Genomic DNA, 15,991 nt, shown 5'->3' on the forward strand with positions numbered 1-15,991 from the left:
AGTTACAGAACGATAAATATCACTTGCCTAATGAATGTCTACCTGGATTTGTAGTTTTTAGATTGATCTCATTCAATCTTTAAAACAACAGCATTATGACATAGGTAATTGCTGTGGTTTAGATGTGATTTGTTCCCACCAAAATTCATGCTGATTTTGATCTCCAGTGTGGAGTGTTAGGAGGGGGGCCGAGTAGGAGGTGTTTGGGTCATGGAGGCATAGCCCTCATGCACAGAGTAATGCCCTCCCGTGAGGGTGAATGAGTTCTCTCTGGCAGGAATCGATTAGCTCCCATGGAGTCTGGTTCATCAGTTTCTCTCTCTTGTTTCCTCTCTTGCCATGTGATCTCTTTGCACATACCCACCCCCGCCTTTTTTTTTTTTTCCACAATGACTTGAAGCAGGCTGAGACCGCCACCAAATGCAGCTACCTAATCTTGGACTTTTCAGTCACTAGGATCATGAGCAAAATAAATCTTTTTTCTTCATAAATTACTCAATCTCAGGTATTCTGTTATAGCAACACAGAATGGACTAAAACAGTTATGTTATCATTTAAAAGCCAAAGAAAGTGAAGCTCAAAAAAGATAAATAACTTGCTCAAAGTCAAAGTCATGTAACAGAATCAGAATTCAAACTCAAACATGTCTAACTACAAAGCTTTGTCTTGTTTTATGTGTTATCTTGACTCTTGACTTTTAGCAAAAAACTTCTTCCACTCCTTTAGCTGCCTACATAACCTGTGATTAGTGCTGGGTTTTTTTCCTTGTTTGCTTGTTTCTGTTTTTATTTTTAGATATTGCATCAGTATGAGTTCTAACCTGAGCACAGTCTTTTCCCTGAATATGGAAAAGGGTCTCTCATAATAATTGGGAAATGCTGGCTAGCAATAAAAAGCAACTCCAAACAGTAATGGCTCAATAAAATAGAAATATATTTCTTACTCACCTAAATAGCCTATGACAGTTTCAGGTCTGTGGAAGGGCCCTGGTCTACATAGCCTTGCAGGAAGCCAGGCAGAAAAATGTTGTACTATTTTCAATACGTGATTTCCAAGGTTTTCCTGGAAATTGGCCTGTAGTGAGCAGGTAGAAATATTCTGGAGGATCATATTAGGCATTTTTATGACCCATATTGAAATTATATCACTTCTAACTCTGCAACTAGAGCTCAGCCACATGACCTTACATATCTTCAAAGGAAGCATGCTCCAGGCACATCCCTAAGAACCCAAGAAAAACAAGAGATAGAAGAACTAGCCTGTTTCTGCCTCAGGGTCTCTGTATGTTATGTTCAGTACAATTCTGGCATTCAGCAAATAGCAGAAAATAAGCAGGTTTGTGTTTGCTGTACTTGTGACAATTTATGTTGCTGATTTTACTTCCTCAAACTTATGTGAAGTTTTTTGGTGACCAAGAGAATCTAAATCTTTATGAGGCATGTATTATAGATTTATAGATTCTATTCCTGAATGCTTAACAAGGTTACACTTGTCTCAAAATCCAAATGAATATTTTTAAGGATCCAGAAATAATCTCTTAGTCCTAACCAGTTTCCTGATTGCAAGTTGATATTATTATATATATATTTATTTTCAGAATCAACTTATTCTGTCTTCTGTTTTATAGCAGTAATATTTAGTCCAAAGTTAATATCCAGACTGTGCTTAAGAGTCTTTTTTTGTTTAACAGTCACATGATGTTCGATTTTATCATTCTCAACCTACAGATGAGAAAACAAAGACTTGCGAAATCTAACTAATTATTAGTGCATTATTAAGCAGGAATTTGAAGTCATGTTTGTCTCTAAAGTCTATATTTATAACAACAGTTTATTTTTCTTTTACATTCTATTTGCCCCCTAGACTCTATGTATCTGGAGGGCGGAGACCTTATCTCTCTATGTCTGTATCAGAGGATATGATACAGTGCTTAGTATATGGGGCAAACGTACTAGCACATGGTGGGTGCTCAATAAACTTTTGTTGAATGAATGAAAATATCAAAGTTTTTCTCATGACTCAATATCACCCTAAAAACTCTTAGGAAAGGTATAATCTATCCACAACCTGAGCCACTACTTCAGTGCAAGCTTTAACTATTAGTATGAAATACGAAAATACCTTTTTGAAAATAAGCTTTGAGAAAACCTTTATTGGTTTTATAAATTGTCAAATTGCAAATCCAATAGGAAAGAGATTAGATAAAGGAAGAGATCCATCCAGCTCAAGAGATGGATTTTACAGGAATTCAAGGATTTGTTTGCAAATTGCTTTCTATAGGAAATTCACCATATGCCCCAAATAGGATTAAAGGTATTGCTTAGGATACATTTTATGAAAACAAACCTTGGGTATTCGTCTGTTTCTCATTGTAAATGAAAAATTCATGGCACACGTAGGACTTTTCATTGCAACAATTATAGAAATTGTTATAATTATTATAATTATAATCATGATTAAAATTACTCCTAATAACACCATTGCAATTATAACTTTTTTGTTATCTATTTTGCCCACTTAAAATATCTAAAGATTAGAGGTAGAAGCAAAGTATTAAATAGAAACTACATGATGTCTTTTAGAGGAAAATAACATGTAAATATTAAATTTACTTTTTGTTTAGTTTTATGAATTGACATTGTAGTTTGTGACTTGCGAACACCAGGAAATCTTGGGGTATTTTGAAAATCTCCATTATAGCCTTTGTTAATTTTTCCTTTCATTCAATCTACCAGTCATTTATTTTTTCATACATTCATTCCCAGGGACTTGTATTGGGCACTTTCAAATTGCTTGGTACTCCCACTTCCAGGTATCCCTAGCAAGGTAAACCTGCATAAAATGTTGTCTGTTTTCTTGGAAAATTTGCATTTGAGTGATAGACACAAAAAGGAAATCACTGTGATAGGACAAGATAAGTACTAAAATAGATGTGTGTACAGATACTGAGTTACTAGGGGAGGGAGTTGGTGATATTGGTGGTTGTTTGAAACTTTAACTATTAGTATGAAATACAAAACACACACACACACACACACACATACACATATATAGTTCTTCCCTTTGATTATGAGCTCCTGGATTTTTGGAGTCATATTTCATCCATTTTTGCATTGAACACAACACAAAAATAATCCTTGCACATATTTTTAGCTCAACAGATATTTACAGAATTAAACAAATGTATTATCTTTCTGTAAATAATCCTTTCTTGATTTGTCAACAAGATATGATAGTTGTGACAAAAACTAGTTCTAGCTAGTTTTGAACTATATTTCACCATTTGTAAGCTGTGTGACCCAGGCCATATGTTAGTTATTGTGTTGTCGACATTTGACTCTGAGGATACAGAAATGAATACTCCATAGTATCTCACTCAACAATCCCCCAGCTTCTCTTGTTTCCTTGTTCACATTTTCAGCTCTGTGCTGGATTAAACTGAGATTTAAACAAGATTTCAGGACTTTCTGTAGGAGGAAAGGTGACTTTTTGTTTGTTTCCTTTGGGATGGTTGACACATTGTGAGTGCAGCCAGGCTCACTCTAATTTATCAGAATTCCTTGAATGAGAGTTGATTCTGTCGTGAACTTAGAGAGACCCCATTCCCAGAGCTTCTGTCTTGTTTGTTTGCCTGTAGGGAGTGCTGACTGGGAGAAACAAATCTTTGCCTCTGAGGACAAAGGCAGCCACAACCTAGCTTGGGAAGAAACCATCATTTATAATTTGTAAATTCCCCAAAGTGTTGCTGAAAAGCCTCCAAGTGTTTTCTATATTTGGGTCTGTGATGGTTGCTTTATATACTACTGTGACTACCTACACAGAAGAAAGCCAGTGGTAGGAACACAGTGAAAACGTGAGCCCCTCTCAAGTACAATATGGTACACAAAAATGTATTTTCTGGCTTTAATTATAGACCTTGCACAGAGAACACGAATGTACAGCCTAGGCACCAGCATGTGATGTGAACCTGATTATTTCCAGTGAGTTTCTGGAATCATCTGTGAAAAGTACAGTTGTCAGGCAAAATGGGCTTCTCCACTACTTTCTCATTTCCCATGCAAGCCAGGGATTCCCTAGTGTCCCTGGGGAAGTTGTAGATGTGTAACTGTCTGATTGTCTTCACTGCTTTTGAAAGACTCCTGTGCTATACAGATAACTTCTGCCCTGCTGAATCATGGAAACTCCTTATCGTTTCGTTTTGGGAATAGAAATATCTGTGAATTGAAAAAGTATTTGCACATCATTCAACACTTCTGTTCTTCCTAGAAATGTTCTATTGAATTTAGGGCTGAAGGAGTTACTTTATTTGATCAGATAATTTATCCTCCAAACTCAGGTGTTTTGAGAGTAAAAGGGAAGTAGATGTAAACTAGGACTTTTCCAGGCAAACCAGGACATATGATTGCTTTGGTTGAGATGCTTCTATTTGTGTATCTGATTTCCCAAAACGCTAACCATGGCTATTACCTAAAGTATTGTCCACAGCCTGTCGGCAACAGGGTCTGTGTTAATCATGACTGGTTTTTCTGAGAGCTTTGGAAATAAATGTCAGAGGTAGAATTGGTTGCTGCTTTGTTACAGAGTTATCCTTCAGCCTAACATAGAGAAGTCATCTCTATAATCAGCCGTCTGTTTATATGTGTGTCTCTTGTTTCCTGGTATTCAAAAAGCAGTGGGCTGATTCTGTCATTTAGAATAAGCCCTTTCCCTCCAGGAGCCACAGCCCTTAGTCATTTCTCTACTTGAAGTTTTAAAGTTTTTAGTGATCCAACATATGTCCCAGAGAACCTGGACCTGTAAAATTTGAGGTATGACAATCTACATGGTGATTGGAAATTTATTTTCTGGGAATTTATAATAAACACACACAGCCTAACTGCAATATCTGAAGATCCTATACAAATATTAGACCCTAGGGACTGAGGGCATTTAGAAGTCTAAGGGATGATGTATGTGAAAAGATTTTTTGGGCTGAACAATACATGCTACAGAAGAAGAAGGTGATCGTTGAGTTGGAGTTGCACAGTATGAGAAACTACACCTTTTCTCTCTTTACTTGGCCAGAATGCCTTGAGATGACAGTACCCAGTTTCAAACTAAATTAACAGCCCGGTGCACAACACGGGACTTGTCAAGATAATAGAACCAATGGTAGCTGATTGCCCCTGAACTGATGCCTCTTATAGGCCCTGTTAAAAGAAATTGCAAAGTACATTTTGTTCATTATGGGTTAGATTCCAATGTTAATTAAATTTATATTCATATGAGTCCCATATTTCAGATATTTCCAAGAGAATTCAAAGAAGATTCCCAGGCAGCAGTAGCTACATTCTAAGAAATAATTACTTGGAGAAATTCTGTTACAATGAACTGAACCTGGTTTAACAATTGGCAACTCTGTTTTCTGCAACGGTGTCAATCTCCTTCAGTGCAGAGGCAAGCCTTTGTGCTAGAAAATCTATACATGAACCAGGTATTTGGTGATTCTAAAAAGCCAGATCCTAGACAAAAACAAACAAATAAACAAAAAAAGCCTAGGAGACTTCCTTTCCTCAAGAATGATTGAAGAATGAGAATCTCTGATGGACTAGCATAATCAATCCATAGTTTTAAAAGAAATAGAACGATAGTTCCCAAACTGTGTTCCCCACAACACTAGTTTTGCAAGATATTAAAGGTATCCCAAGAAAAGGTAATTATTAGCTAAATAAATTTAGGAAACAGTGCATATTATCAATGTTATCTCAAAGCTTTGCAGGACATATAATTATGACAAGTCTCTGGAGCTGTCATTTAAAAAAATCAGTTTAATAATATTTAATCCAGAGTGTCCTGAACTTATTTGTTCATAAACATTTTCAAAGGACACACCATAAAATCTGGAATTGCCAATTTAGAAATTTTTAATCCAAAAAAAAAGTCATATACACCCAGTACCAAAACTGTGCCAAACACCCTCAACTTAGTTCTTAGTTATTCAGAGACAACACAGCTTTTGAGTTAGGATTTTTTTGTGACCATAAGCTCTCATTCATTGTTCAATATGAGAGAAAACATCCAAGAATGAAGCTTTCAATTCGTTTGAATTCTGAAAAATATGGGATTTGGTTCTTCCAGTGACTTTCATTGTAGGTGACTAAACAGTTTTAATTGATATGTTGACATGAGCATGTTTTAGGCATTTCCTGAAAGGTTAGTGTCAAAAGAAATTAATATCCTGGTGGGCTTGTGTTTTTCTCTGAGGCAGATATTGATGAATGTTCAGAGGGAATCATTGAGTGCCACAACCATTCCCGCTGCGTTAACCTGCCAGGGTGGTACCACTGTGAGTGCAGAAGCGGTTTCCATGACGATGGGACCTATTCACTGTCCGGGGAGTCCTGTATTGGTAAGCAGCTTTCAGGCATGCCCTCCAACCGCTTGGACCTTTGCAGGAGGTGTGGCTTGCTTTGGTACTCTGTTCAGCTCCCAGTGTTAAAATATGACCATTCCTTGGTTAAATGCATCAGTTTTCAAATTTTCTCCCTCTACAATTCAGGGATTAGGCCAGGGATCATGCAAGGTGGGGTGCTAGAATTTTTATATAGAAACTGTGACAGAGGAACAAAACCTGGGGCTATATGTTATGGCTTTGTTCTTTCTAAGGAAAACCTTAGTCGTCTTAATTCTTTCTAAGGAAAATCATGATGACTTGCTGAAATTTTTGACAGTTTGGGAGGCAACTGTAGAGATGAAGAAATATTAAATAATACTGGATACTGGATTTAGATTAAGAAAGTTTAGTTTGAATCTCATCTCTTATACTGCAAGAGTCACTATAGTCTCTAATCCTTCATCTGTGTATATGTAAAAATGAGGATAACAAGATACATATATTAAGATTAAACAAGAATACCACCTATTTAAAAATGGCAAGATTTGAATTGATGCACATATATGATATAGTTGCATTAACATTATTGTTGCTATTACCGCCACCATCATCTCTTGAAAAATCTGCTTTATCGGGTCTATTCTTGTGGTTCTGTTAAATACTGAACACGGGAAATTAGCAGATGGAGTTATTCACCTTCAAGACCTTACAACTTTCATGAAATCCAAACAACTGATCAAAAACATAACTGTTTCCATGAGAACCTTAGCCAATCCAGTTCTTTCATGTTGTGTCACCTTAGTTGAATTCTTAATGCTGATTTGGACCAATCTAGGGGGCAAGCATTCTGACCTTGGGTTCCCAAAGTTCAGCTTGCTGAATTAGAAAGTGGGAATTTGATTTTGAAAATTTGTTTTCTCTGCTTAGGGTATATTGTTTTTTTTCTAAAGGCTGCTGCTGAGATATAGTCAGTGTTTTTTTCAACTTCTCCACTGATGTTGATGTAAAGCAAAGATGAATTACAGAACAATGGCCACGTGGCATGAATTATCCCCCATAGTCTTGACATTATTGTTGAGAGGCATGTAGTATAGTTACTAAAAGTGTGGACTTTGGGGCCAGATGTTGGCAGTCAAATTCTAGCTCTGCTGCTTCTAAGTCATGTACCATGGGTACATTTTTATCCAGTCTGTATTTCAGCTATCTCCTCTGTGAAATAGAAATAATGTTTATATGTTATTGAGACGAGTGTTGTGATAATTGAGTTAATATCTGTTAAACGTTCAAGAAATGTTAGCTATTATTTTAAACGTCACTGTGTATTCAGCATTCTACCCCATACTCTGTTCATATTTCTTTTCCTTTATATACTGCCAGGTACTTCTGTACTTATGCAGCTCATTGTAAATCAATGTTATATGAATAGGAACAGGTCAAATGGCTATTGTTGAGAAATGAAAATAGAATATTAACATATGACATTAAGCATGGTGGCTAAAAGAAAATTTTAATTTTTACAGATAATATTTGACATCATTAAAAGGTGAGACTCTTAGATTTTTTAGTGCACAAAGGACCTTAGAGACCAGCTAGTTAAGCCAATTTTATTTATTATTTTTTCTACTTTTAAGTTCAAGGGATTCATGTGCAGGTTTCTTCCCTGGGTGAACTGCACATTGCTGAGGCTTGGTGTACAGATGATCCTGTCACCAAGGTAGTGAGCATAGTACACAATAGGTAGCCTTCCAAACCATACCCTTCCCCTTTCTTCCCTCCTCAGGCAGTCCTCAGTATCTTTTGTTCCTATCTTTGTGTCTATGTGTATTCAATATAGTTAAACCAATTTTATAACTGTTTGGACCTGCCATGGGACTGCACACTTCTCTGCCTTTATATACGCTGTCCCTCTGGCTGGGATGAAACATGATGATTCACATATGAATTTCATTTTCCTAAATTTAGCTCACGTTTCACCAAGTCCCCATGAAGTATTCTTTGATGCCTTCCAAAGACTTGTCACTCCTTTCTTCTGCTAACTCTAGATCTTTTTCCTTGGTGTATGTTTCAGTAGCTTCACTTGTACAATATACTTGCTCTCTGACTAGACTATTGAGCAGCGAATGGGCTTTTTTCTTCTGTTTCTTCAGTGGGGCCCTTTGGTGGTTGTTGTTTAATAAATGTGAAAATTCAGTCATATCGTGTGATCAATAAAGAACTCACTCTCAGAAAGGTGACACCTCATTCCCAGCCACATAACTGGTTTGGATACAAGTTGAGGATCAGATCTAGGTCAAGAGAACATGTAGGAATAGTTTCAGTTTATGCCTCTTGTTTCAATGTTACCTGTAGAGCCCTATTACCCTCATAAATGTCTCTGGCACCTGTCCTGGTGCTCATTTCTCTCTAACATGCTGAGTGGCATGTCTGAAGGATGCGGTAAAATTCCCGCACTCTCAAGGAGCCTCTTTCTTCATCTACAACCTGATCCCTGTTTTGCAAAGGAAAATGTTAGTGAACTGGACTCCTTGGAGTTGGAGTCGTTTGGATTAGTGGCATTTTTAATTTGGGTAATAGTCTGAATTTCTTTTTATTTCCACACTTTTGGGAAAATATTTGTAAATGATCCTTCATCAGGACAGAAATCTGACCCTCACTTAGTTATTTCTGTGGTAGTTGGGAGTACTCTGTTGGTTCAGAATATTTCTTGGGCAAACAACTATGTAAGTCAGATAATGACACTTTCTTATTATGGCCTTCTAATGCCTTCCCAATGAGTGTAAAATAAATTTCTAACTTTATATGGCCTTCATGGTTTTAGATGATATTGTTCCTGCCTGCTTCTTGGACTCATTTCCTATATATATAAGGCTTTTTGATCTTTTCATGCCTTGAACATGACAAAAAGCTCATTCCAATTTCAGGGCCTTTGCCTTTACTGTTCTGTCTGTCTGGAGCTCTCAACACCTCTCTTGTTGTATGGCTGCCATGTTATTAGGTCTCAGACAAATGTTGCTTCTTCATGGAGACCCTCCCTGACTTTTCTCTGAAATAATCCTTCCCTACTCACTTTGTTATAATACTCTTTTATATCTTTTTAGCATTTGTATTCACATGCACATGTGTGTAATATTCTCTTGCCTCAAACAAGTTGTTTGAGGGCAGAGACCTTGTTTGCCTTTTACTACTGTACTCGCAGCCCCTAAGATAATATAGTCAAAGAGAAGGCATTCAATGCATATATGTCAAATGATTGAAGGCATAGATGTTCAAAACTGTATCAAATCAGATTTATTTTCTATTTTGTTTGATATAACTAGTTGTGTGGTATAGATTGTGGTGCATGACATGAGATGTTAAATATCACAAAACCATGAGTCTTTTATTTAAAAAAATGTTTTTTGAGAACAACCATCATACCAGCACTGCCTTGAGTCTTCTGGGAATATGGTTATGAACAAGTTAAGATGTCTGTTCTTGAAGGATTAATGACCTGACATATTCTGGGTCTTAATAACATAGCTTAATAGCACTGAAAATGAGCACATCTGAATAAACCCTAAATAATATCAACCACTAATGCTTACATTTAAAAGAAATATCAGCATCTAAAATAACCCTTACAATTTTTTTTAAAAGTGGTTTGTAACATGTACTCAGCTATGTTTTTTTCTTCAGACAATGGCATATGTTATCATCTAAAATGTATTAGTTTAGGCTTTTAGAAGAATAGTCTCATGTCACTCTATGTCACTTTTTGTCAGATGAGGATAATAGCACCTTCACTACTGATTTTATCTGTTATTGTAAGCTTGAATAATATTGATATCATAAAGAACAGCATGCTTGCAAGATTTCTTATTTTATGAGAAGAAATGTTTAAGATTTGCCTTTTTCTCTTAAAGTGTAACATATGATTGAAGAAATGGCCAGTCCTAGTATTGCAGAGGCAGATAGAGTCACTATTCTTGAAGAGCTTATCAGAGTTAGTCTCTTCTGTCTCTCTCTCTGTCTCTCTCTCTTTGTCTGTCTCTCTTTAACTTGTATATCTTTGTAATGCCAGGAGAAAATAGTACACAAAAATTTGTAAATTAATATTTGCAGAAGATGATAATGACAGTGATTTGTTGGCACTGTAGGGTACAATGCACTCTGTGTTTTGATGCAGTGGTAGGAGTCAGTGATTCTCAGTTTTAATATAGAAGTTGTGAGCAATTGCTCTTTTGTCTAGGCATAGTTATCTGGGTCATTTAGAAATGAGAAGAACTAATATATAATTAACAATGGCATGTATAAGCAGCATTACTTTGCATATTTTAAAAATAAGATTCAGACTCCTCGGAATGTCAATCAGTTTCCACAATATTGCTCCCACAAATGAAACTTTATTTTCCTTTGTTCTCTCATATACTTTGCATGGATACTGGAGCCTGCTCAAGTCCTTATTCTGCTCTTCCTAAATCCTGCATTCTCTTTCCTCTACTCCTTTGCTTGTGTGCTTTTCCCTGAGTATCCCCATAGCCCCATTTCCATTAGTTAAAATCCTGATGAAGTCTTATTCTGTAAAGCAGGGATTCTCAAACTGTGTCATGGTAGATTCATTGGAGTAGTGAAACGGGAGAGTTCCCTGACCCCCTTAGTAGGACTTGTGACAAAGATGTGGCTTGTCTGATCACCTGCCATGTGCTCCCAACTCCTTATGGGAGGGGGAGTATACAGAGGTGCAGGAGCTGGGGCAAGCACTTTTGGGCTCTGGCCCCACAGTAATATCTAGGGATGGGTGCCTGAAACTCCTAAAGCCCAAGTGGGTGTGTGTTACACTATGTTCTGTTAGCTTTGCTGTCCACAGGCAGTAAATGGCTCATTGTACCCTCTGCCTTTTCACAAGGACAGAGGGCCAGTGTGACGGCTTTCTGTATCTCAAGCTCTTGTCTGGTGTCCAGGAAAAATCAGATTACACACAGACTTGAAGGATGGTGAATGTGGGATTTTATTGAGTGGTGGAGGTGGCTTTCAGTGGGATGGATGCGGAGCTGGAAAGGGGATGGACTGGGAAGACGATCTTCCCCTGGAGTTTGACTGTCCAGTAGACAGACACTCCTCTCTGAGTGTCCCCAGCCAAACTCCTCTCGACATTCAGATGTTCCTTCTCTTCTCTCCTCTGCTGCTCTTCTGTTCGTCTGCTCATCTGCTTGTGGAGCCTGGGGCTTGGGGTTTCTATGGGTACAGGATACCCATAGATAGCCCATCGGGTGTACAGGATCCTGGGTACAGGATACCGATAGGGTGTGGTGGGCCAAAAGGCAACTTTTGGGTGCGAAAACAGAAATGCCTGTTCCCATTTAGGGCCATGGGTTTCCAGACTTGAGGGTGGGGCCTTTGCCAGGGAGCTGCCCTCTTCTACCCAGTATTTCCCTGTCTCCTGTCCATATCAGTAGCTTTTTAAAAATGCCTGTGACGGGACATCACACATCCTGAAGCTTCATATTCAGTTATTCTGGCATGAGACCTAGATTGACACCATTTTCTAAAATTTGTTTAAGTGTATTTTTTATAAATTCATAATATTTTTGCATATTTATGGGGTACATGTGATATTTTGTTGCAACCATAGAATGTGTAATGATCAAGTCAGGGTATTTGAGGTGTCTATCACCTTGAGTATTTATCATTTCTATGTGTTGGGAAAAACATGAGTCCTCTTTTCCAGCTATTTTGAAATATATAGTACATCGTTGTTAACTATAATCACCCTACTCTGCTATCAAACATTGTAACTTACTCCTTCTATCTAACTGTATGTTTGTACCCATTGACCAACCTCTCTTTAACACTCATTCCCCAACCTGCACACCCTTCCCAGTCGCTGCTATTGATCATTTTACCTACCTCCATCAAATCAATTTTTTTAGCTCCTACACGTGAGTGAGAACGTGAAATATTTACCTTTCGGTGCCTGGCTGTATTAGTCTGTTCTCACACTACTATAAGGAACTTCCTGAGACTGGGTAATTTATAAAGAAAAGAGATTTAACTGGTTCATGGTTCTACAGGCTGTACAGGAAGCATGGCTGGGGAGGCCTCAGGAAACTTACAATCATGGTGGAAGGTAAAGGGGAACCAGACATGTCCTACATGGCTGGAGCTGGAGGAAGAGAGTGAAGGAAGGGGGGAGGTACTATGTACTTTTCAACAACCAGATCTCATGAGAACGCACTCACCATCATGAGAACAGCCAGGGGAACATCTAATCCCATGATTGAATCACATCCTACCAGGCCCCTCCTCCAACACTGGAGATTACAATTTGACATGAGCTTTGGGTGGAGACACAAATCCAAACCATATCACTGGCTTATTTCATGAAGTCATTTAAAAAAAGACTACAAGTGATTATTAGAGGGACAAGTTGGCCAATGTAGAGAACTACTGACATTCAGTTCTTCTAATAATAAGAATAAAAATTTCTCCCCTCTTATTTGTCTTCATAGCCATTTATTTGCCATTCTTTTATAGACTTTAGCAGATTAGACTTGTGTTCTTAATTACGTCTTTATCACCTACAGTACAATTTAGGTGTTTTTTGATACATTTTTATCAATTAATGTTGAATTACATTGTATTGGTTGTGTTATTTTTACCTATCATATAAAATGTTTCATTCACAAGAAAGCCCATGTTGTTGCTGGAGACACACTCCAAGATGACATACAGCTATTCTTATGGGACTGAATACCTGATGGCCTCCCATTGTTATCTGCTTTATAGCACTCAGTTTGGTGAAGCAGTTTCCTAGACTCTGGAGCCTGCTCTCAGGCCACTGTAAATGGCACAGTGAGGATTTACTTCTCAGAGTACTGCTGAAACCATGGTCACCATGCAAAGCAATATGAAACAACCAAAAATGTTCCACTGAAATCCCTTGGGAAAGAAATTTCCATTTTATCTGGTGGATGTGTCAGGAATAATTGAAATGGCCTAAGAATGATTTTGCTTTGACTGCTTCTGCTCAGTGCCTGTTTTTCATAGGAGTGGAGATAAAAAGGGGTAGAACCTGGAGGTGCTCTGTCTGTAAAAATGCTCTCAGTGACAAACCTCACTGAAGGGGAGGGGAGCTATGAAGCCTTAGCAGGCAATACTGTGATGTAATGGAGAGGGGTTTTAAGGACATTAAGCCTAGATTCAGTCCGAAATCGGCCTCTTTCTAGCTGAGCAGCATTTAGAAAGATATTTAACCTTTCAAAGCCTTAGTTTTCTTGGTGTGCATTAGGATAATACTTACAATGGAACTTTTTCTAATATGTGTTTTTATATGCAAATTTCCTGACAAGTATTATATAATAGTCAACATTTAACCTCCCTTCACCTCAGTTCCCTCACCTGTCACATGAAAACAATAGCAGTAATACTAATAAGAGATAACATTTATTGAGAGTTTTACTTTGTGCCAGACACTGCTCTCAGCAATTTACAAAAGCATCAACCTCATAGGGGTTGCTGTGGAGTAATCGTGACAATTAAGTGAGCAAACAAGGGAAAGAAGCATTCAGCACTTAGGTTTTAAGCAGGCAGTAGATGTTATTTTCATTCACTGAACAACTACATGATGTGCTAGACACAGAACCAGGAAATTTCATGTATTTTCTAATTTAATTTCACAATGACCATAGGAGGAAAGCCCTCTTACTATCCCCATTGTAAAGGTGAAGAAAATGTGAGCTCGAGGACGAAGAGAACTTGTCCCAAATTCCGCAGCTGATAAATGGCACACAGAAGCCATAATCCAGGAGTGTTTGATCCCAAAGCTTCTGTTCTTAATATGTTCACGCTGTACTGCTTTCTGGAAGGGAGGAGAACAGTGATGGGCTCATAGGTAGAGGAGATGTTAGCCAGAGCAGTTGGAGATCGAAAATACAAAAAAAGGGAGCATGAGAGAAAACAGGTGAGACCCAGATGGACAGTTACAATATTCTCTCTGTGTGATGAGTACTAGGGACTTATTATTTTATTCACTGGACTCAAGGGATGTGTTCTGGGGCCATCCTTCTGAGCGATGGGCAGGATAACTAAGCGACATGTTTTTGACAGTTAATGTGAAAGCACCTCAGCCTTGATAATACTACTACTGGGATATCCACTGATGTCATTACCTTCTTTGCATTTCTGATGATGTAAATCCAGAGAAGAAAAAGGAAAGAAAGGGTGGGGGATAAAGAGAATGAGAAAATGATAGGCAGATTTTTAAACCAATTTTTAAAATTTACTTATTTATTATGCACTGCCTCTTAAAAGCAATTAGAATAGTATATACAAAGATCACATGTTCGAGTAATTTAAAATACAAATGTTTGAAAAATAAGGAAATTATATTAACCAATAATAGTTATCAAAGATGTTCATAAATATCCTGGCAGTCAGAGCAAAATGGGATACATGAGTATATAAATTATTCTAATTTAAAAGGAGGTTGCATTCATAATCGTCAGGAAGTAAAGTCTCAAGTGTGCTGTTTTTTCTACTCCAGGGAAGAGACATGTCAGGGTGGAAAAGCACCTTAGTGGACCAGCGTATTTCAGACTAAGAAAGTTTAAGAGACAAGGCATAGACACTAATCCCAGAACACTCATGGATTTTCTCTCTATGCTAAACAATAAGACCCACCCTACGCATAAGATATTTTTTGGTTAAATAGCATGCCACCTTTCTTTGATAATATTTAGTGTGGTCTCATTACTTCAAAATTGTTGTTTCCAAAGAGCTTTACGCACAGTTTTATCAAAGTACTAAATTCTGTATTATTGAAGAGCCTTGCTTAAGGCAGATGCCACTTAACCATGGAACTGTAAGGAATCAATATGAAGTAAATGCAAGCATGATTTTGGGAATCAGAGGGCCTCAGTTGCATGACACAAAATTGCCACATGTCATTAAAAGTTTCAGATGGACAGAGAGACCAAGACCCAGACACCACCTCAGTATGGAATGGATATGGAAAAAGATCAGTATTATCAGGGTGCAGAATGGAGAGGTTAAGAACATTTTGCAACATCTAATAGAAAAGAAAGCTCTTCTGGGTCCCCCAGAAAGGACCTTACAGTGGACACACAGTTGCAGATGATAAATCAGGTGAGAAATGAATCTCATCAGACCCTCTGGAAGCTTGCCTGCTCCTTTTCTAGTCCTGCCATACATAGATAAGCCTGAAGCTATTTAGCATGTGGGCTAAATTGGATACATTTTAGAGACTTCTCTGGGAAGACAAGCGCACCTCCTCCATTTTGATGATAATCACTTCACAAAGTAACATCAAAATAGAGTGCATTACACTAGACTCGGGCATGAACCCAAGGTTCATTCGTTACCCACAGCCTAGCTGAGCTGACTGACAGAGCAAGCCTGTAAGTTGTTTTCTATGTGTACTTTCTAGGAGTTTCTAAACATTTCTGGGAGTTAGTCTAACAGAACCTCAGACTAGCAGTAGGGTCTGTCCTGTAAGCCATTCCGAACCTGTTTATTATCTTTTCATTCGCAGTCTTTTGAATATCTTCCTAATGGCAACTATGACTAGTCATAAAGAAAAAGAAAAAAACAACAACTTTGGACCATGACATGAAGCAATAC

At 37.8% G+C, this 15,991-nt stretch overlaps 1 protein-coding gene across 2 annotated transcripts in view; it reads left to right on the top strand.

The window, feature by feature from the left end:
• The window catches only part of NELL1 (neural EGFL like 1), a 903,683-nt gene that overhangs the window by 856,348 nt on the left and 31,344 nt on the right, over positions 1 to 15,991 (top strand). Inside the window, exon 16 of one of the 2 annotated variants that reach the window (XM_003830453.5) lies at positions 6,248 to 6,388. The exons of the other annotated variant lie outside the window; for it this stretch is intronic. Within the exon in view, the coding sequence (XP_003830501.3) occupies positions 6,248 to 6,388 (141 nt within the window). The remainder of the gene's footprint in view (positions 1 to 6,247; positions 6,389 to 15,991) is intronic. 2 annotated transcript variants of the gene reach the window in all.

This window comes from Pan paniscus, chromosome 9, assembly GCF_029289425.2.
Source record: "Pan paniscus chromosome 9, NHGRI_mPanPan1-v2.0_pri, whole genome shotgun sequence".
Taxonomy (NCBI): Eukaryota; Metazoa; Chordata; class Mammalia; order Primates; family Hominidae; genus Pan; species Pan paniscus.